This window comes from Megalobrama amblycephala, linkage group LG15 (genome assembly GCF_018812025.1).
Source record: "Megalobrama amblycephala isolate DHTTF-2021 linkage group LG15, ASM1881202v1, whole genome shotgun sequence".
Lineage (NCBI taxonomy): Eukaryota > Metazoa > Chordata > Actinopteri > Cypriniformes > Xenocyprididae > Megalobrama > Megalobrama amblycephala.
The window spans coordinates 5,611,391-5,636,794 of NC_063058.1; the positions used below are offsets into that span (position 1 = coordinate 5,611,391).

General features: G+C 37.0%; 7 protein-coding genes across 11 annotated transcripts in view; 1 reads left to right on the forward strand and 6 right to left on the reverse strand.

Moving 5' to 3' along the window:
• Positions 1-25,404, reverse strand: part of bmb (brambleberry) — a 130,808-nt gene that overhangs the window by 84,154 nt on the left and 21,250 nt on the right. For 4 of the 5 annotated variants that reach the window (XM_048157513.1, XM_048157512.1, XM_048157511.1 and 1 more), the window contains exon 13: positions 24,151-24,505. The exons of the other annotated variant lie outside the window; for it this stretch is intronic. In XM_048157513.1, coding sequence (XP_048013470.1) covers positions 24,376-24,505 — 130 coding nt within the window. In that variant the 3' untranslated portion in view covers positions 24,151-24,375. Of the gene's footprint in view, positions 1-24,150; positions 24,506-25,404 lie in introns of those variants that run through there. 5 annotated transcript variants of the gene reach the window in all.
• Positions 732-1,248, forward strand: LOC125246603 (histone H3). Its single transcript, XM_048157581.1, has one exon. It carries the CDS (start codon positions 792-794, stop codon positions 1,200-1,202), a length of 411 nt encoding a protein of 136 aa, XP_048013538.1. The 5' UTR covers positions 732-791; the 3' UTR covers positions 1,203-1,248.
• On the reverse strand, positions 12,510-12,970 carry LOC125246633 (histone H2B). Its single transcript, XM_048157612.1, has one exon. The coding sequence runs from the start codon at positions 12,930-12,932 to the stop codon at positions 12,558-12,560; it is 375 nt and encodes a 124-aa protein (XP_048013569.1). The 5' UTR covers positions 12,933-12,970; the 3' UTR covers positions 12,510-12,557.
• On the reverse strand, positions 13,753-14,117 carry LOC125246645 (histone H4). The gene has a single exon (XM_048157622.1). It carries the CDS (start codon positions 14,097-14,099, stop codon positions 13,788-13,790), a length of 312 nt encoding a protein of 103 aa, XP_048013579.1. The 5' UTR covers positions 14,100-14,117; the 3' UTR covers positions 13,753-13,787.
• LOC125246602 (histone H3) lies at positions 17,526-18,593 on the reverse strand. Its single transcript, XM_048157579.1, has one exon. The coding sequence runs from the start codon at positions 18,512-18,514 to the stop codon at positions 18,104-18,106; it is 411 nt and encodes a 136-aa protein (XP_048013536.1). The 5' UTR covers positions 18,515-18,593; the 3' UTR covers positions 17,526-18,103.
• On the reverse strand, positions 19,093-19,575 carry LOC125246609 (histone H2A-like). The gene has a single exon (XM_048157585.1). The coding sequence runs from the start codon at positions 19,526-19,528 to the stop codon at positions 19,142-19,144; it is 387 nt and encodes a 128-aa protein (XP_048013542.1). The 5' UTR covers positions 19,529-19,575; the 3' UTR covers positions 19,093-19,141.
• On the reverse strand, positions 19,799-21,129 carry LOC125246652 (histone H1-like). The gene has a single exon (XM_048157630.1). It carries the CDS (start codon positions 21,111-21,113, stop codon positions 20,493-20,495), a length of 621 nt encoding a protein of 206 aa, XP_048013587.1. The 5' UTR covers positions 21,114-21,129; the 3' UTR covers positions 19,799-20,492.

Below are 25,404 nucleotides of genomic sequence, written 5' to 3' on the forward strand. Positions count from 1 at the left end.
ATAGCCCAATCCAAAAACTATACTACATTCTTGGCGAAGAAGCCAAATGTTCCAATATAGCTGCAAGATTTGTAGCAACCAGAAATAAACAAACAGCCAGTAAACACACCCCCATTAGACCTACACACTGTATATAATGGTCAAATTTTAAGTTCAGTTATTACGTTTTCTGTATTATAATCTTTTTTATTTATTATTTTATAGAATTATTCTATTTTGTTACTAAAATTATTTTTTTATTTATTTTATTTATTATTTTTTTCTACATAGGTTTTACTCAGATGTTCTGTTCTATATATTTTTCTATGTTGGTTAAATGCTTTGGCATTTTTTTACTTTTTTGTCATGCCAATAAAGCTATCTGAATTGAATTGAATAGTCCCGTAACTTGTTTGATAGAGATCGGTTTTTGGGTTAATGTGTTTTTTTTTTTTTTTTGTAGTGCTTTTATACAGATGACGTGATTTTGTTCAAATCCGAAATATGTACAACCATCATATTTCAGAACAAATAAAGCAATGTGAGTATAAAGCCTATGGGTGTGTTACGCTGTTTGATGAGCAAAACAGATCAAAACACATTGAGCGGGAAACTCTCTGCTTGTTTGAAAAGTTGGAGCGCGCAGTCATTGGCTAGCAGTCATAAGCACACGTCACAAATTAGCCAATCACAAGCCTCGGCACCCTCCCGACACTGTGAGCTCATGGCCGCGCAATGCCTTAAAAGCAGGCGTGTAACACAGAGCAACATTTACAGCATAAGCAGGACTTGAAGAGAAGTTCATTGCAGCAATGGCAAGAACCAAGCAGACCGCTCGTAAATCCACCGGTGGCAAAGCCCCGAGGAAGCAGCTCGCTACCAAAGCCGCCCGTAAGAGCGCTCCGGCCACCGGCGGCGTCAAGAAGCCTCATCGTTACAGGCCCGGGACCGTGGCTCTCCGAGAGATCCGCCGTTATCAGAAGTCCACCGAGCTGCTGATCCGCAAACTGCCCTTCCAGCGGCTGGTCCGAGAAATCGCTCAGGACTTCAAGACGGATCTGCGCTTCCAGAGCTCCGCTGTCATGGCCCTGCAGGAGGCCAGCGAGGCTTATTTGGTCGGTCTGTTTGAGGACACCAATCTGTGCGCCATCCACGCCAAGAGGGTCACCATCATGCCCAAAGACATCCAGCTGGCCCGCCGTATCCGCGGAGAGCGCGCCTAAACCCGCATCAGCCACATCAAACCCCAAAGGCTCTTTTAAGAGCCACCAAAATTACACTGAACGAGACCATTTCCAGTTTAACGGTTGATTAGTCGAACGTTGTTAACGCTACCTGGCTCTTTCTCTTCATCGTAAAATACCATTACTATTGAGTATTAATAATAATAAAAAAAAAAAAAGGTTGACCATAAAATATTTGCCCTGACTACCAAAAAAACCCAAGACACTTATTTATTTTTATATATATATATATATATATATATATATATATATATATATATATATATATAAAAAAAAAAAAAGACTTAAATTAGACATGACATTGGACATGCAAAAACGTTTTTTTTTTTTTTTTTTTTTTTTATCTCAAATTTTTAAGTTTCAGGATTTTTTTTTTATACCAAACTTTGTATTAAAGATGATTGTCAACTCTGTAATGAAAGATATAACAGAATGATTTGATATTCCATTTTGCATTATGCAATATGTGTGTAAAATGGCCATAAATGTGTTTTCCATTATATACAATGTTTCTACACACTTTATGCAATTTGAATATTAATGTGTTTTGGGGGCAATATGTAATGAAATAAGTATAATTAGTATAATTGGCAAGATTTTCATATCTAAAATTTCATAAGAATATTGATATACAATTTCCCTATTCACTTGTTTTTTTTCTCCCAAAATGTGTAATAAACTTTATTTATCAATTTTGCCCATATAGTCTTTAAGGTGTTAGGTTAGCTTATTTGGCTTGCTGTCCACTGATGAGGGGCTCAAAGAAGCAGCTTCAACTCGAGCTCTGATATAGTGAATATAAGATATGATTACATAGGGCAAGGTACCTGAGATGAAGGTGGAGTTTGGGAGGTGGAGGGATGCTGGAACAGAGACTTAAGAGAGGCAAGCAGCTGCTTATATATTCTGGCTGTTGATTGGAAAAATTAGATGGGCTCGTTCCTCCCTAAATTACGTTTATAAACTTCACATAGTATTGAATGTCTGTATATTCAGCACTTGCATACTGTAACAATACAGTAAGCCCAGGTCAAAAGGTCAAAGAAATCTCTAAATGAAAAGTATGTTACAGTACACTCAAAAAGTGGTGCAACTGCAAACTCTCAATGAGCGACTCATTCTGCCTCAACATCACGTCTTTGTGTTGGGTCCAGGACTTTGCCCACATCACAGGCAATGACAGTTGTGCTGATCCAGCCTTGACAACACTCTCCACACCATCCTCTTCCTCCTCTCCCTCATTGTTTCCATCCATTGCCCGTATCAACATTCAATACACCTGTGCACTCTGAGATTTCCCACAGCTGGTTTGATCGCATCATTTTTGAGCTGTTGTTTGTAAGCAATGACAACTGTGTTGGGTCATTCTACAGAAACGTCCACTTTTCTGTCCCTAGACTTTACAGAAATATTACACTTGAAAAACACTTGAGGATTACATTTTTTTTATATTTTAATATGAAACAATATATTATTTGAACAATTAAACTTTCTTGAGCCATCAATGTGGCAATATTTGTTTTTTAATTAATTCTAAAAATTCCAAGCGCCACAGAAGCTCTCGTCCCCGCAGTCATGTACAGTGGGAAAGGGCTTTATTTTGAGCTCAGAAACAGGTTTTTCTACCATTTTAATTACAATAATGTATACATAACTATCAAATATATAATGTAAATGACATTAAAAAAAACAAATGCCAAATAAATATTATAAAATATATAATGAATGTAGTGGTCCCCTGGTGTTGTGTCACTGGTGTTACCTTTAACAAAAATCTCTTATTTTGAAAGAAAAAAATCACACTGATGACATCACTTGACTTCCTTCTTTCTATTTCCTGAAGATCAATGAAGAAAGGCCAATGAAAAGTCCACTCTCTTTTCAAGTATCAGAAATTTTAATTAGAAAATCATAATTTCATATGAATCTTTTAGTTGAAGTCACTGGTGTGACCTACTTTATTGCTAGGGAATTATAAAAAAAAAAACTAGAATACAAATGGATTAAACTACTTGGTTTAGTGAATATATCATGATTGACAGCGTGGGTTGACACCTTGCAGCAGCCATTTTGTAAAATGCATTTTTCATGAAAAATGTCACTGGCATTACTGTCACAGGTATTACCATTTTATGAAATTGTCACTGGTGTTACCCATTTATAGATAAACTTTATTTAAAGCTATTCATTAAGTTCTTTTGCATGAAATAGCACTACAGTTTTTTTTTTTTTTTTTTTCAGTTGCTAACAAGCATTGTTCAATACCGAAACCACATTTTCAAAACTCTTCACACAGTCAGCATTACCCGCATGAATGTTGGCCAAACAGTTAATCTCACCTACAAAACTCACTCAGACCAACATAACACTGGCAACAATTCTCATTCAGAAAACACACATTTCATTCACAACACACTGACCTAAAAAACACTAACAACAGGAAGCATTACATAATTTATTAACTTTTCTTTTTTAAAGTTTCAATGATTTTCCACATAGATCAGTTCTTCATACAGAATACTGTAACAAAATTTCACTTTATTGAACGCATTTGTAACACGAATGAATCAGAAATTAATCAAAATTTCATTTGTTTACATGAATATAGTACTTGAAAATTATAACCAAAAGGTGAAAAAAGAGGGAAAAACTCCAGGGCTGCAATGATAATAAAAAAATAAAAAAATAAAATACATTCTACACATTACTGTAACAACATGTGTAGTTGTTCATTACAGTTTTTTTTTTATTCGCTTTGGTACTATTTTCACATCTGGTGTACATTTTCAAAACTCTTAGTACAAAAATCCAAACTGATCACACTTGTAACGCAGCTAGTCATTCTTTCAAAACCTGATGGAATGCTTTCATTCTAGCTGTACAAGTTTCATTTTACATAATCACTGTTTCAAACACAAGATCATTGTAATATGTAATGAGAACATTTGGTTTAATCACCAAAACACAACAGTATGATCTTCTTTCAGTTTAGTACTTTTAACAATCAGTTCATCCAACAGCAAACAATGCAAGATACATGTTTCAAATCACCCTTTATGCTGAAATAATTATCATTATCATAGTTATCACAGGCTATAGATGCCACATTAGAAAAAAACACTTACATTACCTAAATTACATAATTGACATAAAATCCATAATGTTTGTAATAATATCTATTCAGTATGCTATCAAAAGGTTTGATAAAGTATGACACAGTCATGAGGTTTTGTATAGAACAGAGTGTGCTGGCAATACAGCAAATGTTCTTACTGTACCACATGACTGAATCTATACTGTAGTTGATCTTTACTGATGAAGGGTGAGTTACAGAAATGTGTCAGTCTCTGCCATGGTAATGCCTCTTTTTACAGCATCACATGGCATTCTGTAATGTAAAATGATGTTGGTTTGCCATGTTTTATGGGGACTTTCCATAGACATAATGATTTTTACTTTGTAAATGCTATATTCTATCCCCTACACATAAACCTACCTATCACAGAAAACTTTCTGCATTTTTACATTTTACAGTTTTTTTTAATTGCTTTGGTGCAATTTTCACAACCAACTGGTAAATTTTCAAAACTCTTAGTACTAATATCACAAGAGATCATCAAAAGTGCACTTTTTTCAAACATTGCAGCATATTTTCAATTGTGTTAGTACAATGCACAAAATAAGAAAGTATCCTTTTCACAAAACAAAATAAGTGTTTCATCTATATGAATGTTTTATTCACAGTAACTGCCTTTCATAATGCTATTACTATCAAACTTTTGATTTGCATCTATTTTCATTCAGTTTAATACATTTGTCTATTATTTACAGTTTTTTACAGACGCTAGGACACATTTCTCAATACTTAGGTCACTTTTGCAAAACTCTTCACACAGTTCTCCTAACTAACTTTCAGCTTGGCAAAGCAGTTAATTTCACATTCAAAATGCACTACAACTACCAAAACACTTTATTCAGGTCTCAAATCAACTCATTCTTCCAGAACACTGGTTGACAGCCGACAAACACACTTTGTCACCCACAAAACAATTACCTAAAAAACACTAACAACATGTTGCATTATACAATGTTTTCTTGTGTAAAACAAGGACACATCTCTGTTTATAATTCACTGCAATATATGTTACTGGAATTAATCAGACATGATGCAGAATTCGTCAATATTTTATGTCGTTTATTTATTTTTATTTTTTTGCACTGAGTAATTCCAAAATACAAAATACAATGAGTATCAGCTGTGGCTGGTCCAATTGTCCAATTGTTTTTATAGCATTTAACTTTAAGATTTAAAATATATTTCATTAAAATATTACTGTATGAATGTAGCAAATTGCTGTCTTATTCGGTTTTGTATTATGTTATTGTTTTGAACATAAGTTTAACAGTTTTGAAAACAGTATGTAAGCATGTGCAAATTGGCCTGTACGTACAAAGAGTTTAGGCAGTTGTTGTGTCTTAGTGAGAAAAGAATTCATGAAATTTGAGAGATGTAGTCATTGAATGCATTTTGTGCCAAAGCAATGATAATTGATCCTCAGTTTAGCCCACATAGACTTCTGTTGTGCTCACTGTGTGAAGAGTTTTGCAAAAGTGACCTAAGCATTGAGAAATGTGTCCTAGCGTCTGTAAAAAACTGTAAAACGCAAAAGTCAGTAAGGTGGAAGTAGAGAAGCAGAGATATTTCAAAATAAGAGTCTCAGTGAATTTCAGGCTTGTTTATAATTATAACTAAAATGAAAAGAACTGAACCTTTTCTGGATATTACTGTATTTCTATATATTTACACAAACTGTAACTGGCATTTCACTCAATGTAAATGTGCGACTTCTCTCTGGGCCGCCCGTCATAGGAAAGACTAAGAACATTATTTAAGGGGGTGGTTGATTTCACTTTTTTAACTTTAGTTAGTGTGTAATGTTGCTGTTTGAGCATAAACAACATCTGCAAAGTTATGATGCTCAAAGTTCAATGCAAAGGGAAATATTTTCTTTTAAAGAATTCGCTGTTTAAGGTCTATAACAAACAAGCTTCTTTCCGGGTTAGTGACATCACAAACCCTAAAATTTACACTGATAAAAATGAAGCATTAAGGCTGTAAGTGTAACAACAACCGTGTAGTCCACTGTGATAACATTAACACAACCAGAGGGTTAAGTACTGTTTTAAAAGCATTAATAGCTGATCCAGCACAGTGACAGCTGTGTAATATTCAGAGTTCTCCTTATTGTCCTTCAGTCGTAGATGCTTCAATCATCATCTGACATTTCAGTTGGAAGATACTTTATTTAAAAAAAAAAAAAAAAAAAAACAGACAGCTGCAGGGCTTTAATAAGTAATAAGCTGACAATGATAAATCCAAAGATATTTGTTATCAGACTTTATTGTAAAAACACCCTCCTGGCAAGTGAATTTCACTAAAATAATGTTATATTAGCACAGACTATTAAAATGAATCAGAAGTCGACTCAACTAGGCCCAAATGCTCCTGTCTACAGTAATGAACCTTATATCATGCCTTTTAAATGCAATAGTTAAATTGATCCTGTTGTGGTTTCTTATTTTTGTGAAAACAAAACACTTCTCAAAATCTTTGATTCAGAATACACACTTTATTTCAGTGGAACAGCTGTTTACAACAGTTTGTCCTTGTTTTTCAACTCATATTTATACTATGTGATATGAGCTGAGGCCAAGTTATGTGACCATATTTACCTCATTCTTCTAGCCTAAAATATAATTTTCCATTCTCATAGACACATTCTTTACAATTCAAATTGCTTATGTGTACAGCAAAATTCTTCTTGGAAACATATGTACAGGCCTCATGCTGTCATGTTTTCCATACATAAACAGGCCTCATACTCTTCATATGATTATAATTGTAAAGTAAAACACATCATTATGCTATATTATACTCAATTTTACCATAATAAAATCTTCTACAATCCCCATTAATATGTATTTCTAGAGCTCAGCCTGGCAAAGACAGAGTTTCTTGTCTCCCCTGCCAATCCAACTCTACAGCATGATTTCACCATCCAGCAAATCTTGGAGTAATCTTTGATGACCTACTGACTTTCAAAGAACACATTGCAAAAACAGCTCGGTCATGCAGATTTGCACTACAACATCAGGAAGATCAGGCCTTTTCTAACAGAACATGCAACACAACTTTCCGTCCAGGCCCTGGTCATTTTTAGGCTTCATTACTGCAATGCTCTTCTGGCTAAACTGCCATCATGTGTAATCAAACCTCTACAAATGATTCAGAACGCTGCAGCACGTCTCGTCTTTGATGAGCCAAAAAGGGCCCATGTCACACCTTCATCTCTCTGCACTGGCTAACACTTGCTGCTCACATCAAGTTCAAGCCATTGACGCTTGCTTACAGATCTACCACAGGCTCAGCACTCCTTCTCCTACTTCCACTCGCTTTTAGGAGTCTACATCCCTAACAGAAGCCTGTGACTGCTAAATGAGCAAAGGCTTGTGGTACCACGGACTGGCCATCAGGAGTCCCGGGAGTTTTCCCGGTGGGCCGCTGGATAATGTGGGCTGGCTCGTTGCAAAGTAAATATTTATGAAGAATGAAGTATTGTAAATTTACGTTTCCTTCCGTCGGCCCAGACGAATTGCTCACACGGACGCGGCCCACTTGATGCAAAAACTCTGATCTGTTTAGTGTGCTCAGTCTGTCTAAAAGCGCTCGTCAATGTCAAAATGTTTGAGATATCCAAATCAAATTGAAGGAGGTGGGATTTACTGTCCAAAGAAACTGAACAGTGCGGCATTTTTTGATGCCTCCAGAATGCGAGCAAGATAAGAAGCTGAACATGACAAGACAATATAGGCCTACAGCAATATTTGCCAACTGTTTTTGTACAAAAAAAAGATGCAAAACCGGCAATATGTCCCATATTAGCAAAGTGTCTAAAATAAAAACATAATTTGCTAATTAGTTAACATGCATTATTTTACACACTGGTGATAAAAAGTTTCAATTAAAGGATCAGTTCACTTTCAAATAAAATTTTCCTGATAATTTACTCACCCCCATGTCATCCAAGATGTTCATGTTCTTCTTTCTTCAGTTGAAAAGAAATTAAGGTTTTTGATGAAAACATTCCAGGATTATTCTCCTTATAGTGGACTTCAATGGACTCCAGATGGTTGAAGGCCAAAATTACAGTTTCAGTGCATCTTCAAAGAGCTTTAAACGATACCAGGCGAGGAATAAGGATATTTTTTAGCGATCGGTCATTTTCGAAAAAAAATTTAAATGTATGTATCAGGGGATGTATCAGTCTAAATTTTTACTTTGTTTATTTAGTTTTTCTCTTTCAGGGTTCTTGCACATTTTTAAAGTAAAATTTAAGGCTTTAAATTTGGCCTAGTAGCCTATACATTATGGCTGTTACCAATCAAATTAAATCATTATCAACAAAATCCATCTTTGCAATACAGAGGTGACACAGAATGAGAAGTGGCATTAATATATTTACACAGTATTTACAATTTGTCTACATAAAATTAATTCATTATTTAAATATAGAATATCAAACTTTTTAAACTAAAATGTACTTTAAATAAGAAACTAAACTGCCAGTAGGTGGCAGAAAGTCACTGTCTTAATGAGTGAGTGAGTCATCATTCAACTGATTTGTTCAAATGACTGATTCATTCAGGAAGCAAGCAAGTGACCGTCTGTATTGATTGAGTCATTTAAAGGAGCTCTAAGCGATTCTGAGCGGAGTAACTTCCTGTTGACGTTCGAAGTGTTGTCAAACAAAACAGGCTAGCTAGACCCTCCCTCCTACTCCTCCTGGCCCTCCCCTCCGTGCTTCCTGAAACAGTCATGAACGCGCATTTAAAATGTAAGTAGCTTGCGTATTGACGCTGCTTGTCGGTTATTGGCTGGAGCATGTTTATTATGTTAAGTGGTACCAGGCTGCACCAGTTTGTTTTTATTGCAGTTTTCGGAGCTTGTGGCGACTACAGAGACCGCGTTTTTTACAGTGTGTTCAAGGGACAGGCAGCTAGCGCATAGTGAGGAGATGTTTGCGGTATGTGACAAAAAAAAAATTGGGCCCAAAAACGCGTCAAATCGCTTAGAGTGCCTTTAATCAATTAAACTGATTCGTTCTAAACGCAGACACGTTAGTATAACAAAAACATTTCTGTCTGTTGCACGGGGGCTCTGTTCTGTTTTGAATTTTTTGTTGGCGAAAAAAGAAAAAAAAAAAAACAATATTTACAATACTGTGTCTAAAATGTAACACATTGTTCATTTAACAATAAGTTAAAGGTCCCGTTTTTTGTGGTTTTTTGAAGCTTTGATTGTGTTTATAGTGTGCAATATAACATGTGTTCATGTTTTGCGTGTAAAAAAACACAGTATTTTTCACATAATTTACTTATCTGTATACCGCTGTTTCCACTGTCATAAAAACGGGCTGATGACTTCCTTGTTCTATGAAGTCCCTCCTTCAGAAATACGTAACGAGTTCTGATTGTGCCAGCGGTTCCTGTGTTGTGATTCGACAGCAGTTTAGCGCATCTTGCCCGGAAAGGTCACGCCTCTTACCATAACGTGGAGATGCACGCGCTCAGTGTTATTGTAAACATGTCTTTAATTTTACCCTATCAATTTGAGCCGGAATCAGACCCGGTGATTGGACTGCGGGATGAAAATAACAGCGTTTCGACGAAATGGCGACAAACACACTCTACAAACACAACTCTTGTGTATTCCTGTGGGCGGAGGTTAGTCAAAAAACTGTTTTAGTGACGTCATTAAAGAAGGAAGTAGAGGGATGTAGTCCAAACTGGCCGTTCGATGTAGGTGACTTCTGTTAAATAAAATATCTCGCTTGGCATTGAACATTGAGCTTTAAAATTTTACAGATTTCATTCATACTCTAACAACAACATTACACACTAACTAAAGTTTGAAACATGGGATCACGAAGAACGGGACCTTTAAATGAACATTGCATTTGTGCTGATTCGGGGAAAATGGCACTCTTGCTCATGTGATATTGTAATACAACTACTTCTTATCATATGATATAATGACAAAAACCCATCGGGGCAAAAATGCCTGAGTTTCTTGAATTTTGAGGGCATATAACTGAATGCATAGCTACATCACGCTGAGTAAGACGAATAAAGAAAACACATTACTTATTAAAAGAATCACCCTTTATTTAAATATATGAACACATAAAATCGCTGTTAACAGGTTAAAACAACATTTCCAATTCCATGACTAGTAAAATAATCACAACTTACTCTCTGTAAAACAGTGTAATCTGCAGGGTGATGGCACAGAGGTGGGTAGCCTAAAAAGGTTGGTACTGACTGTAGCTAGGCAAATTCTGCAGATTGGGCTGTCTAAGGAGCCAAAAAACTCCCATACTGTGGAGCTTACATTATTCGGGTGTGAGCCTCTCGCTCTCCTGTTCGGACGGCATGGTTCTTCTTGTTCTATAGCTCCGCATGCTGCGTCTTCTTCTTGTTTGACAGGTGTCAGTGTTAAAGTGCAATACTGCCAGGTACTGGCGCTGGAGTATTTACATGTCATGATATCATAAGCGTCCTTTTTATTTTAAATATTGTGGTTATTGCCAGTATATTGTCACACCCTAAATTAACACGATATCGATATTTCCTGCTTTGAATATCACGATTATCATCAATATACTGTAACTTTGACCTTCAACCGTTTGGGGGCCATTGAAATCCACTACAAGGAGAATAATCCTGGAATGTTTTCAACAAAAAAAAAAAAAATATTTTCAACTGAAGAAAGAAGGACATGGACATCTTGGATGACATGGGGGTGAGTAAATTATCAGGAAAATTGTGTTTGAAAGTGAACTAATCCTTTAAGACTTAATGTTTTTGAAAGAGGAAGGCTGAATTTATTTGATTAAAAATACTTAAAAAAAATATTATAAAATATTAATAAAATGTCAAATAGATGTTTTCTATGTGAATGTATTGTAAAATGTAATGTATTCCTGTAATCAAAGCTGAATTTTCAGCATCATTACTCCAGTCCTCAGTCACATGATCCTTCAGAAATCATTCTAATATGCTGTATTTTTCATAAACATAAGAATTGTTACTCTTTTCCACAACTGGAACTTTATTCCATAAAATGACAGTTGTCAAGCTCCTGTAAGGACAAATAAAGGCAAATCAGTCCACATTCTGCACTACATTGTAAGTCTTTTAGATCATACCAGAGCATTGTTATGTGGACTGATTTAATGGTAGTTATTGAACTTTAGTGATATTAAACTTCCCTGTATGGAAAGGAAATTTGAATTTTTTTTCAAAATTGTTTACTATTTGCCATGTGCACCAAGACTTATAATGTAAAGTAGTATGCCAGTCATTAATTAATGTTAATGATCAGCATTTCATTAAAAAATAGCATTTATATTTATGTTAGTAAGTGGTGTAAAAAACACATTGGTGGGTTTTATGGTGAGATGTTGCAGACCATGTGATGGGCCACATTTTTGCCTCAGTCCGCCCCTGGTACCATCACAGAGAGGCACAAACTCCCACTCCTGAACATTTTCATTCACTGTTCCTTGCTGGTGGAATGATCTCCCCACCTTTAATCAGAATGCAGAACCCCTGACAATATTCAAAAAACAGCTGGAAAAAAAAAAAACAAAAAAAAAAAACCTTTTTTCGAGAGCACTTAATCTCATCATAAAAAAAAAAAAAAAAAAAATGCTTTCACTTTAATCCCTCCCTATGCTGCAAGATAAATGTAAATTTCTCATGTAGCAAGTTACTAATGAGCAAGTTTTGAAGTGCTTTAACAGCAGGAAAAAGTACACAATTTAAAAATTAAGAATATTTGAGAGCTAAAAATCAAGGTTTCATAATCGTATTTAAATAAATTGTCCAACACTGAAAAACTTTTCAAACATTCCAAACAATTTACCCGCTTGTTTTCTCCTTCAAATATAACGCAATAAAACTAGATTAATTACGCTTAAATTTCATTAAGTTACCTTACAATGATTAAAGTATAAGACAAAATTAAACTATACAGTTAAGCTTAAACTACGTCATTTTTGCAAAACAGATTTCTGAATAACTACGAAAATTAGCTTGACGGAGACACGGATCGAATTCAGAAGGTTTAGAAAACCCTCCGATTCACAACTCAATATTTCGATACTTAACATTTAGTCTGCAACAGATTCTACAAACAACAGAAACTCTTTAACGAGGAGATGGGTGGCTCTTAAAAGAGCCTTTGGGTCGCAGAGAGTCTCGGTTGAATCTCTACTTGGAGCTGGTGTACTTGGTGACGGCCTTGGTGCCCTCGGACACGGCGTGTTTGGCCAGCTCTCCGGGCAGCAGCAGACGCACGGCGGTCTGGATCTCTCTAGAAGTGATGGTGGAGCGCTTGTTGTAGTGAGCGAGACGAGACGACTCACCGGCGATGCGCTCGAAGATGTCGTTGACGAAAGAGTTCATGATACCCATCGCCTTGGAAGAGATGCCGGTGTCAGGATGAACCTGCTTCAGGACTTTGTAGACGTAGATAGCGTAACTCTCCTTCCTGGACCTCTTGCGCTTCTTTCCTCCCTTACCGGCGGTCTTCGTAACGGCCTTCTTGGAGCCCTTCTTAGGCGCGGACTTTGCTGGTTCAGGCATGATGCTTTTTGAACACAAACTTCTCAAAGCAATGTGAAATCAAAAGCGACACTGAGATATTTATTCACCGCCCTATGCTAATTTTCGAAGATACAGATTGCCTCTTTTAATAGGCCAAACCCATAAAGTCGTATTTCATTGGACAACTCAAAGCATCACGAGCGGAATAAGAAGCCAATCACATGCGCCGCCGCCAACCGCTCAATGTTTGAACTACACCCTGACTGTGTCCTTTATTTCGTTTCCCGCTCTTTTTATTTTTTAAGTTTTTTATATATTTTTTAGTTTGAGAAAATAAGCGGTTCTAGAAAAATATTGTAAATCATCGCTTGAGTTTAAAACCCCTTGAGGGAGTTTTGGAGAATAAGAGACCATTTAAGGTCAGACACCCTTCAAAAAGCAGTTTTTGATCTGGATTTCATTGATTCATGAAACTTTTTAACAATTTAAACAGGGATGATAAATAAAAGCCCATTTGTACAAAACAAATATCAGTTTCGATAATGTTTTATGCATTTTCAATTCTGCTAACTTTGGCCCCATTCTGATCCAATCTTTGTATTATTTTGTAAGACATTTTTCTTAAAATTAAAATGCTAAACATTGTTCAATAAACGAAAAGTTTTCGTGCACCGTTTATATTTTGGGTATCATCTGTCGATTAAAGAGAACGAAGTGGAAAGGTGCTGATAGTCCCCATATAATACTGAAGTTCATTTATAAACTAGTGATGCTTATTCTACATCTTGAAAATTAAAAATGTATAAAGTAATTTTCATCGACTCTTTATGTGAGAGAGTGTGTGGCTCTTAAAAGAGCCGTTGGGTTGGTGTAGTTGTTCCTGATTTCAGAAGTTTATCCTCCGAAGCCGTACAGAGTGCGTCCCTGTCGCTTCAGCGCGTACACAACATCCATGGCGGTCACGGTCTTTCTCTTGGCGTGCTCGGTGTAGGTGACGGCATCGCGGATGACGTTCTCCAGAAACACCTTCAACACTCCGCGGGTCTCCTCGTAGATCAGACCGGAGATGCGCTTGACACCGCCACGGCGAGCGAGACGACGGATGGCGGGTTTGGTGATTCCCTGGATGTTATCGCGCAGAACTTTACGGTGACGCTTGGCGCCTCCTTTTCCGAGTCCTTTACCGCCTTTGCCTCTTCCAGACATGTTTTAACACAACTCTATCAAGCGATGATGAAAAATGGAAAGTCGAGTGTTAGTAGGAGGCCTTTTACATTTGCTTACAGGACCTGAGAGAAACCAGCACCGCGTCACAAGGCGCAACACGCCCCTCTTATTTTTTGTCAGACTGTTTGAAGATAAAAAGAAGTGGCAAACACCTGGGTACAAGGCCACTGGTTAAAAACTGTATTAAAATTAGATTTTCATAATTGCTAAAACAAAAAAACTCCATTCTCTGAACCAAATGCTCAATGGACTACAATTTATTGAAGAAATCAGTCTTTCTGTAAAACCTTAAACAAGTTTGCAAATCTTATGTACTCTTTTTTTTTTTGCAATACTCTAAACACATTCTCACTCACTAAAACACATATCGCACTGTGATGCACTGTGTAAAACAGTAAACACAAGTGACAAAATTAAACACAACTATAAACAGTTGTCATTTACAAACAATGGCTCAAATGATGTGATCAAACCAGCTGTGGGAAATATAAGGCAGCTCAGAGTGCACAGGTGCATTGAATGATGTTACGGGCAATGGATGGAAACAATGAGGGAGAGGAAGGAGAGGAGGAAGAGGATGAGGAAGAGGATGAGGAAGAGGATGGTGTGGAGAGTGTTGTCAAGGCTGGATCAGCAAAACCGTCATTGCCTGTGATATGGACAAAGTCCTGGACCACAAAGATATGATGTTGAGGCAGAATGAATCGCTCATTGAGATTTTGCAGTTGGGTGGATGACATGACCTACAATTCTACCTGTCCATAATGTCCTATTCTAATGAAAATGGATAATTGTTAAAATATATATCCGTATGTTGTTCCTCTGACAATATATTATTACAGTATACCATAGCTTTAGTTGTTGTATAAAGACCTATACTTCATTTTTTTTTTTATTTAAACATCAAAATGTTTATGACTATATATATATATATATATATATATATATATATATATATATATATATATATATATATATATATGTATGTGTGTGTGTGTGTGTGTGTGTGTGTGTGTGTATGTATGTATGTATGTATATATACACAAGTATAAATATAAATAACAGAATTAGGCATTTTTAATGGACACAGAAAGAGTTTATGTCTGTGCATGATTTTTAAGCAAGTTCTGGCCAAATACATTTTGTCCGTAAAATGGGCATCATATGGCGCGATATCACAGGCAATAATTTGGACATCATTATGATGAAGAGGTCCAAACTCAACCAGGAAGTTGCAGTATCATCTCTGGAATGGTTTGGAAGGTCATGAGGTGAGTTGTGACTGTTGATTTTTATTAAAAGCTCTGTATCTGATTTGCTCATTAGTGGTCAGTATTTTGTGTCTTATGGTGTGACATTATTTATATAAAAAATGAAACACTTTTTTTACAAATTTTACTTATTAATTCTTAAAAATCATTGCTGCCATGTGGCAATTTACATGCTAAGTGATAGCTGTTTTTAGTTAATCAAGAGATTATCTTAAATGAGTAAAATGTCATATGGTGTGACACTGTATCCTATGGTGTGACCGTTTTTCCAAGTCATACCATATGAAACATTTGTCACACAATATTACATACATCTTTTTTTAATGATAAATAAATAATCAAAACATATTGAAATAATTTAATAGTGAACATTAAATTACCCATCCAATTAAAGGGTTAGTTCACCCAAAAATGAAAATAATATAATTTATTACTCACCCTCATTTCATTCCACATGCGTAAGACCTTTGTTCATCTTCGTAATGCAAATTAAGATATTTTTGAAAAAATCTGATGAGTCAGTGAGGCCTCCATTGCCAGAAATGTCACCGAACCTCTAAAGATCCAGAAAGGTACTCAAAACATATTTAAATCAGTTCATGTGACTACAGTGATTCAACCTTAATATTATAAAGTGAGGAGAAAACGTTTTGTGTGCCAAAAAAAAAAATAAATAAATAAATAAATAATGACTTTTCAACAATATCTAGTGATAGACGATTTCAAAACACTGCTTTGGAGCTTTACGAATTGAATCAGTGGTTCAGAGCACCAAATTCACGTGATTTCAGCAGTTTAGCAGTTTGATACATGATCCGAACCACTGATTCAAAACAAAAGATTTGTAAAACTCAGAAGCAGTGTTTTGAAATCGGCCATCACTAGATATTGTTGAAAAGTCGTTTTTTTTTTTTTTTTTTTTTTTGCCACACAAAAAGTATTCTCTTCACTTTATAATATTAAGGTTGAACCACTGTAGTCACATGAACTGTTTTAAATAGTAGCTTTACATTTAGTAGCTTTATGGATCTTGAGAGGTGACAGTGACATTGCTGTCAATGCAGGCCTCACTGAGCCATCGGATTTCATGAACAATATCTTAATTTGTGTTCTGAAGACGAATGAAGGTCTTACAGCTGTAGAACGACATGAGGGTGAGTAATAAATGAGAGAATTTTCATTTTTGGGTGAACTAACCCTTTAATGTATTGCTCTTCAATTTTAAACTTAATTTAACCACATTTCACCATGTCTGCCATACTTTGCATATTAAAAGATGCAATTTTTTGTCTGTGTCAGGCAGAAATGTCAAGTAAAGAGATGACACAATAAAATGATCTTAGTATGTTTGATGATTTTTCAGTCCTATTAATGTTAATTGAATTAATTGAATGTTGAATGCATATAAAATACACTTTTTTGCATTGACAAATGTTGGTGTGGTGCAGTTCGTCATATAGTGAGACTCTATATCATTTGGTTTGACACTTTGAATTCTGACAATAAAAATACATTTTTGGTAAAATGCATAAAAAAGTCAATGGAGCAAAAGTGTCAGCAGTTACAAGCATTTTGTTAGATTTAGGTTTGTCAGAATTAATCTAAAATATCTGGAAAGGCTGAAGAGAGATGTCTTACTTTGTATGATGATTTAGAAAAAATAATACAAAATATAATGGATCTGCACCAAAAAGTTAAATCTTAAGATATAAATTATAAAGATATATGGTGAAGTTGGCTACGTTGGGAGAGTATATCTCATTTTCATTTTATATAACTTTTATGTCACATCATATGACAATTTTAGGCACAAATGCAACAAATTGGTGAATAAATCCAATTTCCAATACAAAATCTGATAGACCACATATATTTTTGGAAATTCAAGAGTCAGTACAACACAACTCAATATTTTTTGCCTAATATTTAAAGTAAAAAAAAAAAAAAAAAAAAAAAAGGTGTTCAGGCTTATACATCAACCAACTGTTTGAGTGTACTGTAACATACTTTTGATTTAGTTTTCTTTGACCTGGGCTTACTGTATGGTTACAGTATGTAAGTGCTGAATATACAGACATTCAATACTATGTGAAGTTTATAAACATAATTTAGGGAGGAAGGAGCCCATCTAATCTTCCAATCAACAGCCAGAGTTTATTACACATTTTGGGAGACACAAGTGAATAGGGAAATAAATTGTATATCAATATTTTGAAATTTTAGATATGAAAATCTTGCCAATTATTACTGCAGTTATAATATTTATTTCCATTACATAAGGCGTGTAAATACATTGTATATAATGGGAAACACGTTTATGGCAATTTTACACACACATATTGCATAGAGCAAAATGTTATATCAAATCATTCCGTTATATCTTTCACATAGTTGAGAATCATCTTTATACAAAGTTTGGAATAAAAAATAAAAAAAGCCTGAAACCTAAAAATGTCTTGGATATATAAATAAATAACCACACACACTACAGAGTTAAAAAAAACAAAAAAAAAAAACACTTTTGAAAACGATTAAGTTATTTTTTTCTGCCCTCATTATTACTAATGGTAACTTACGATGAAGAGAAAGACCCAGATGGTTTTAAATGCAGTTTTCGACACCTATTAAGTGTTAAAGTGGAAATTTCATCGTTCAGTGTAATTTTGGTGGCTCTTAAAAGAGCCTTTGGGGTTTGATGTGGCTGATGCGGGTTTAGGCGCGCTCTCCGCGGATACGGCGGGCCAGCTGAATGTCTTTGGGCATGATGGTGACCCTCTTGGCGTGGATGGCGCACAGGTTGGTGTCCTCAAACAGACCGACCAAATAAGCCTCGCTGGCCTCCTGCAGGGCCATGACAGCGGAGCTCTGGAAGCGCAGATCCGTCTTGAAGTCCTGAGCGATTTCTCGGACCAGCCGCTGGAAGGGCAGTTTGCGGATCAGCAGTTCGGTGGACTTCTGATAACGGCGGATCTCTCGGAGAGCCACGGTCCCGGGCCTGTAACGATGGGGCTTCTTGACGCCGCCGGTGGCCGGAGCGCTCTTACGGGCGGCTTTGGTAGCGAGCTGCTTCCTCGGGGCTTTACCACCGGTGGATTTACGAGCGGTCTGCTTGGTTCTTGCCATTGCTGCAGTCTATTAATTTCGCTATCCTGCTTGCGCTGGAAATGCTGCTCTGTCTTACACGCCTGCTTTAAAGGCATTGCGAGGCCATGAGCTCACAGTGTCGGGAGGGTGCCGAGGCTTGTGATTGGCTGATCTGTGACGTATGCGTATGACTGCTAACCAATGACGGCGCGCTCCATCTTTTCAAACAAGGAGAGGGTTTCCCGCTCAATGTGCTTTGTTCGGTTTTGCTCATCAGTGTAACACACCCGGAGGCTTTATACTCATGTTGCTTTATTTATGAAATATTCATCTTATTCCTAAAGATTCTGTTGATATCAGGTTCGAACAAAATCACTGTATAAAAGCACAAAAAAAAAAAAAACGATCTCTATCAAAGTTACGTGATTTTCATGTTAATAACACTGTTCTTGCTACTATTGTAGGCCATTTGTAAATGTCCATGCGGAGCAATCGTACAAATAATGGTTTCGATGGGTCATTTCCTGATATAACTTTTTTTTTTTTTTTTTTTTAAGTCAAGGGTTTATGGTGTTATTAAACTGTTAAAGAAAAGCGCTCTCTATCAGATAAAATGGGTGGCTCTTAAAAGAGCCTTTGGGTTTCAAGGAGACAAACTGAGTCCGCTTATTTGGACTTGGCGGGTTTCTCGGTCTTCTTGGGCAGCAGCACAGCCTGGATGTTGGGCAGCACACCACCCTGAGCGATGGTCACTCCGCCCAGAAGTTTGTTCAACTCTTCGTCGTTGCGCACCGCCAGCTGCAGATGACGGGGGATGATGCGGGTCTTCTTGTTGTCCCGAGCGGCATTTCCAGCCAACTCCAGGATCTCAGCGGTAAGATACTCGAGCACAGCCGCCAGATAAACAGGAGCACCAGCACCGACGCGCTCGGCGTAGTTGCCTTTGCGGAGAAGCCTGTGAACACGGCCGACGGGGAACTGCAGTCCTGCCCTGGATGAGCGAGTCTTAGCCTTAGCTCTGGCTTTGCCTCCAGTTTTGCCTCTGCCACTCATTGTTAATTTTTGCTGCAACTGTTTTTTCAAACGACGCTGAAAGAATGAAAAACTGAGTTTCGAGGTCCTGCCTTTAAGCGAACGTTCTCGTCGCTCATTGGTTGACAGTCTGTTAAGATTTCAAGCCAATCACTGAACTTCCCTCCAACACACACATCTCCAAAACCCACCCCCTTTTGGTGATGGTTTTGGGTAAAAGCTAGGTAGATTTGGATAAAAACACCAGTAACAAACACCTCAATAAAGTAAGGTAGTTTATTAAGGTTTAAGATAAATAAATATTTATAACCTCTATTGTAGTTTACGGCATTTCTAAGTAGACAGTTAGCATGTGTAAAACATTGTCAGTTGAACTAAAGTGGTGAAACAACATTTTAACAAGCTTTACAAATAATTTACTTCACCAAGATTAAGGCCCGGTTTCACATACAAGAGTTTAGACTAAACCAGGATTCGGCCTTAGTTTAAATAAGCTTTTATAAATGTTCACTAGAGAGAGAAAAAAATATTACTGGTGTGCATGGCGCTGACATATTATAAGACATGTCAGTACAAGTCACTTTCAATTAAAAAAGCTCAAACATACATTTTGATTTGACTAGTTTAAGCCTTTTCTGTGAAACGAGCTTTTTTTCACATCCACCTGGAAGGGTAAACAAGGCCCACCATTATCTCAGGGCTCGTCCTCTTGCAGGTGTATATACTGAATTTAAGTTTTTAAAACTAAGTATTAAGCCATGTTAAGCGTTTTCTCACGTTAATCACTGTAAAATGTCCCTCTGCTTTTTGTGATTTAAATACTGTGCCAAGAACACGCATGCTAACAAATATTAAGCTTTTTCTCAAATCATTTACTTGCATAACTATTAAAATTGTAGATCAAATCATTAACATCAGAGTTTTGCTCTTCTTTGAGTTAGTGGGTGGCTCTTAAAAGAGCCGTTGAGGATAAACTGTAAAGACTTTATTTATTTTTGGGGGCTGCCTTTTTAGGCTTGGCGGCTTTAGGCTTTGCCGCCTTAGGTTTAGCCGCCTTGGCCTTTTTGGGGCTCTTGGCTGCTTTCTTAGCGGCTGCTGGCTTCTTTGCCTTCTTGGGGCTCTTGGTCGCCTTCTTAGCGGCTGTGGCGGCGGGTTTCTTGGCCTTCTTGGGCGATTTCTTGGCGGCGGGCTTCTTTGCCGCCGCTTTCTTGGGCTTCTTGGCAGCAGCGGGTTTCTTGGCCGCGGGCTTCTTCGCTTTAGGAGCCGCTTTCTTGGCCGGCTTCTTCTTGGTCTCGGCTTTCTGCTTGTTGAGCTTGAATGAGCCGGAAGCGCCGGTCCCTTTGACCTGCACCAGAGTGCCTTTAGTCACCAAGCTCTTGATGGCGATCTTGACGCGAGAGTTGTTCTTCTCCACGTCGTAGCCGCTGGCGGCGATAGCTTTCTTCAGAGCGGCGAGGGACACGCCGCTCCTCTCCTTGGATGCGGACACAGCTTTGACGATGAGCTCACCGACGCCTGGACCTGCTTTCTTGGCTTTCGCAGCTGACTTCTTCTTGGGCGCTTTGGCCGGGGCGGCAGCAGCCGGGGCTGGAGCAGTTTCTGCCATCTCTCTCTCGGATCAGATCTACAGTCTTTCAAACGCTGTCTGGTTTCAGCAATGATCAGCGCTCGAGCGCCGCTGCGCTCTTAAATAACACATGAGAACCTTACAGACTCAACCCGCCCTGCTCGGTGTCTGTGCGCCTCCACGAGCCCTTCACGATTGTGTTTTCTTCTCTTACATTTGGGACAAAACTGGAGCGGTAAAATAGTTTGTCGCAATAAAAACAAAGTGAGCACCGAGCAGAGGTTCTGAACTTTCACTGGAGACTAAAATACGCGGAGAGGAAATGTTTCTTTTGCCTCCGTCAGACCAAATCCAAATCGAGCATCAGCCACGGGGAAAAGCTGCGTGTAAATTTGATGCCTCGTTTTTATTGAAAAGTTGATATAAGCCTGAACGCGTCTGCTGTGTGTTCAGAAAACAGTCTGAATGCAACTTTAATGAAATCAGCATTAGTGAGGGGCGTGAAGAGGCTTTCATAGAGCTGTTGTTTTGGGCAGCTTGAAGCACACGAACATCATCCGGAGAATCCGTGTCTGTGACTCTGCTGTCTGGCCCTCATCTTCACTCAGCAGATGATAGTAATAATAAAGTACGTTTCATCGTTTAAGTATTCATTTATTTAATTTTTAAGTTAAAATACTATACGTTAAATATACGTTAATACGTCATAAGCTGATGTAAATTGTCATATGTTTCTCCTAGCTTATTAAAATTCTCCTTAAAATACAACTTATTTGTATCACTATTTCTTATTTCCCTCCCTGCTTGTACCGTTCTGGACAATGTTTGAAACTTTGTGTTGCAACATATCTTGTCATTGCCTCCTTAAGACTGTATAGATCCTAATTGAATCCTAATAGATCCCTTAAGATCCTAATTGAATGTCAGTCACTTTGGATAAAATCATATGATAAAATGAAATGTAAATCATAAAAGCGCAGGTCTGAGACATAAAACCAAACATTCACAATCTCTCTTTAACCCTGAACCAAAACTGAGAAAACTTCTCTGCCCAAAACAACATACTCTGAACACCACTGAACTTAAATTGAAAGTATTTTGCTTTTAAAACTGATTGAACAATAGAGTTATTTTATTCATAAACTAACAGTATCAGGGTTTCCAACTTTCTTTGGCTGGTTAGAGTGAGATTGAGGACACAAGGTTTTAAGGATCCAACAATTCATTTTTAAGTTTGTTTTAATAATGCAAATTACTCAATTACTGAAGCTCAATGTTGTACTTGATTCACCTTTCAGAAACTGTCCATATTAACTTTGCTATTACCAGCCAGTCAGATATCTGACTGACTAGTTGATTAAAAACAACAACATAAAATACATATATTTGTGTATGATCTACATTGTGTGGCAAAAGGTGCAGTAAATAGGTCAACGTTATAGTATATAAAATTATAGGACACAATATAAGCATGCTGTCCAGCGACAGCAATGACTAACAAATTGGTACTCGGTAAGTTTAACTTTAATATCAGTAAACAACAGTGTATCTGCTTTCAGTGAATTGATTTGAAAAAGTACAGCTGTAGCATATATGAATTTGATTTATAATTAAAATTGGTCCTATACATTATGCAATTAACTTGCATTAACTTTTGTTAACATGTTACATTTATGCATTTAGCAGACACTTTTATCAAAACCAGATTCCAGTAGAGGAACAGAGGCAATTTGTCACAAAGACAATACTCAGTGAAAACTAGATTAGGAAACCAGCCACTGAAGGTGAAATACAGAGAAGAAAAAGATAATTGTGTTTTGGGGGACATTTTGTGTAGCTGTTAATTCTCTTGAACCTTTATTTAACTAACAAAAGTACAAAGGAAAGATTTCCAATGTTCCAAAATGGTTGGGACAGAGGCAAAATAAAAGTTAAACTAAAAAGCGGAAAAGCTCCAAGCCTGGAATTTGGCCTGAACCCAGAGTACTGGCTGGGACAGGAACCAGCCGAGAGTGAGGAGTCTGGTGGAAAACATAGGAGTCGGCTAAGGATATATTAAAACATATTCTAGTATAGTTTGACTCACATGCTTTTTTTATTTTTATTTTATTTTGCACATTTTACACACAATTTAAAGCAACTTGTAAATCAACAATATTGTTACTCAAGCAGTAGTTGGTCTATTGTTGCCTTTCTATGTTTCACAAATTACTTCTAAGTTATTACAGGTATCATTAAACATGTTTAATGTTGACTAAAAATAACACTATGTATGTGCATGTGTGATATATGAAAACACCACAGGTAAGTAAACAGACAGAATTTTCATTTTTGGATGAACTAACCCTTTAAATCAGGAAATAGCCATTTTATTGTGCGAGGAAAAAAAGTTTGCAGAGCTTCAGTGACAGTACTTTAAACTACTTTATATAATGTTAAACATAAGGCATAATGCAATGGGGGAACGCTTGTGGGTCGTGGTAATGCCAAATGTCTGATTTTACCAGTAAAAAGGGCCTACATTATTTTAAGTATATGTAGTGACAGAGTGTGCATTTGTGTCTACATAATTCTGTACTCTCAGCTTCAGAATTATGAATATATGGTATCATCACTGACTTGTGCACTGGGGACAAGGACCAACTCAAGCTTATTCAAGCCCACCCCTGATACCAAATTTAACATTTTAATCAAGTGCATTTTTTAACTTTTTACCATATGTCTTAAAAGTAAAAACAACAACAACTTTTACTTTGGCTTCAAGTATTGCAATAGTATTGTATCGTGAGTTCTGTATCTTAAATTGTATCAAATAGTTTTTACATAATCTGATCACAATGTTCACAGGAGTCACGTTTGAGACGCATGTTAATACCAGGTGATTTCAGGCCATACATACTCTCCTAGGGGTCTTTAATACTTTAGGAGAGCCGTCCGTTAGCATTCCAGTCAATCAACTTGACATGCAAATGCACTCTGAAAACACTCCACCATTTCTCCCAAAAGGCTTTAATAAAGGCTTGTAGGACATAAAGCATTTGCAAATAGCATGCTGAAATCTAGCAGTACTTGCAAATTTTAGTAAAAAGTGTGCATTGTAATTTTATTTTTCATAATTTATTATAAATAATGCAGAATACATCTAAAAGTTCCACTACAACATACATGTAATAAAATCCACCATGACCAAAAACAAAAACTAGAATGATAAAATAGTTAAGAAAGTAAAGAGAAAAGTGCAGTGTAGATTCTCCAAATCCTTCTGAAGAAAGAAGTCAGTTATAAAGTTTTGGAATCCATTTCAGAGTCGACTGTAGGAGCTGTGGCCACCTTCATGTACCCTACAGTAGTCCTGACCCACCACAGCCCTCTTTTTACACGGCTGACCCAACCGAGTGACACCGCAGCAGAGTGAGCGACCTGAAAAAGAACTTCACCCCAAAAAAAAACAAAAAATAAAATATAATTAATGCCTATCCATAGCAAGACCAAAGATTTATCCAAAATATTGAATTCCTATAAATCCATTCACATTTGCCCTCGCTTTATTCTGCAGACATGGTCAATTTTAAGTTTATGTTGACTTCAAAGGAGACCTATTGTGCAAAATTCACTTTTGCATGGTGTTTGGCTATAAATGTGTGTTGGCAGTGTGTGTACACAACCACCCTATAGTGATAAAAATCCACCCCTTTTTTTTGTAATCCCCATAAATCATAAGCAGTGTCTCAGAACAAGCCGTTTCCAGATCCCTGGCAGTGTGACGTCACATTAGCCACAGGCCCCGCCTATGAATGTTGACAGACACTGTTGTTTTAACACAGAACCGCCCTGAGCGAGTTCACAGCAAGTTTACACAGTCCGCCATTGCTGCACTGACGAGAACATCTCCCAAGCGTTTTAGATGTTCTGTAGCTGGATGGATTAATCCACATAGCTCTCTCCATTTACTCCCTAAATCTGAGCTGCTGAAAACGAGGTGGATTAACTTGGTTTTCCAGGAAAATGCTCCCTCAGTTCTGTCGAAATTCGTTTGTCTGCGTGAATCATTTCACACCTCACTGCTCAGTGAATATCAATACAAAGAGACAATACAAAACAGAGACTGTGCTAAAAATGTGCTACTCAAGGATATATAAACTGTTCGTGATCCAGCTTACAGTCTCCAGAGTGATACTGGATACGGCAATAATGAAGGTGAGAGCACTTTATTATAGTTCATCTGAGTTGATTTACAGGTATAAAGTTTATTAAGCACCACCCGAAAGGCATAAGGTCTTTATATATTTGTTTACTGTTAGTTGTAACGAGTGTTTCTGTGTACTTCGCT

Coding starts and splice junctions, on each gene's coding strand:
- LOC125246652 (XM_048157630.1), bottom strand. CDS start 21,113: ATGGCAGAAACTGCTCCAGCCCCGGCTGCTGCCGCCCCGGCCAAAGCG.
- LOC125246645 (XM_048157622.1), bottom strand. CDS start 14,099: ATGTCTGGAAGAGGCAAAGGCGGTAAAGGACTCGGAAAAGGAGGCGCC.
- LOC125246633 (XM_048157612.1), bottom strand. CDS start 12,932: ATGCCTGAACCAGCAAAGTCCGCGCCTAAGAAGGGCTCCAAGAAGGCC.
- LOC125246609 (XM_048157585.1), bottom strand. CDS start 19,528: ATGAGTGGCAGAGGCAAAACTGGAGGCAAAGCCAGAGCTAAGGCTAAG.
- LOC125246603 (XM_048157581.1), top strand. CDS start 792: ATGGCAAGAACCAAGCAGACCGCTCGTAAATCCACCGGTGGCAAAGCC.
- LOC125246602 (XM_048157579.1), bottom strand. CDS start 18,514: ATGGCAAGAACCAAGCAGACCGCTCGTAAATCCACCGGTGGTAAAGCC.